Genomic DNA, 516 nt, shown 5'->3' on the forward strand with positions numbered 1-516 from the left:
TCGCCAGCCCTGCCCCCGGGACTCGCCAGCGCTCCCCAGCCCTCCCGTGAGAACCGATGCCCCGTGGAACCCCCAAATACTCCTGGCACTCGAAACCTCCCGGGGCTCCCCCAAAGCCTTTGCGCCACTCACACCTTCCTGTGACTCCTCAGATGATCCTCCTGGGATCCCTTTGCCCTCCCCTGGGGACCCCCAATCTCCCTGGGAGTCCCTAGGGGATTGGGGAGCCGACTTGGGGGAGGTGGAGCGTTGCAGGAGCCTGATCTCCCCACTGGAGATCACTTCAGGGCTGGAGGCCATCGTGTCCCCTGGGCCTCGGTTTGGGGCCTCCTGTGCAGGATGAGCTTTGGTGGGGGGCAGGGCGGGTCCCACTGCCTCCTCTGGGACCCCATTTCAGGGAGTCCCAGTCCACTGGGTCCCTCTAACCCTACATCCTCCCACAGTGGTGGTGGTGAAGGACAGAGAGACCCAACGCTCACGTGGCTTCGGCTTCGTTACCTTCACCAACCCCGAGCA

General features: G+C 64.5%; 1 protein-coding gene across 1 annotated transcript in view; it reads left to right on the forward strand.

Annotated features, from left to right (window-relative positions):
* Positions 1-443: 443 nt before the first annotated feature.
* The window catches only part of LOC103809558 (putative RNA-binding protein 3), a gene marked incomplete at both ends in the record, with an annotated part of 751 nt that continues 678 nt past the window's right edge, over positions 444-516 (forward strand). Inside the window, one exon of the mRNA XM_009082396.1 lies at positions 444-513. Coding sequence (XP_009080644.1) covers positions 444-513 — 70 coding nt within the window. The remainder of the gene's footprint in view (positions 514-516) is intronic.

Source organism: Acanthisitta chloris, unplaced genomic scaffold (genome assembly GCF_000695815.1).
Source record: "Acanthisitta chloris isolate BGI_N310 unplaced genomic scaffold, ASM69581v1 scaffold6599, whole genome shotgun sequence".
Lineage (NCBI taxonomy): Eukaryota > Metazoa > Chordata > Aves > Passeriformes > Acanthisittidae > Acanthisitta > Acanthisitta chloris.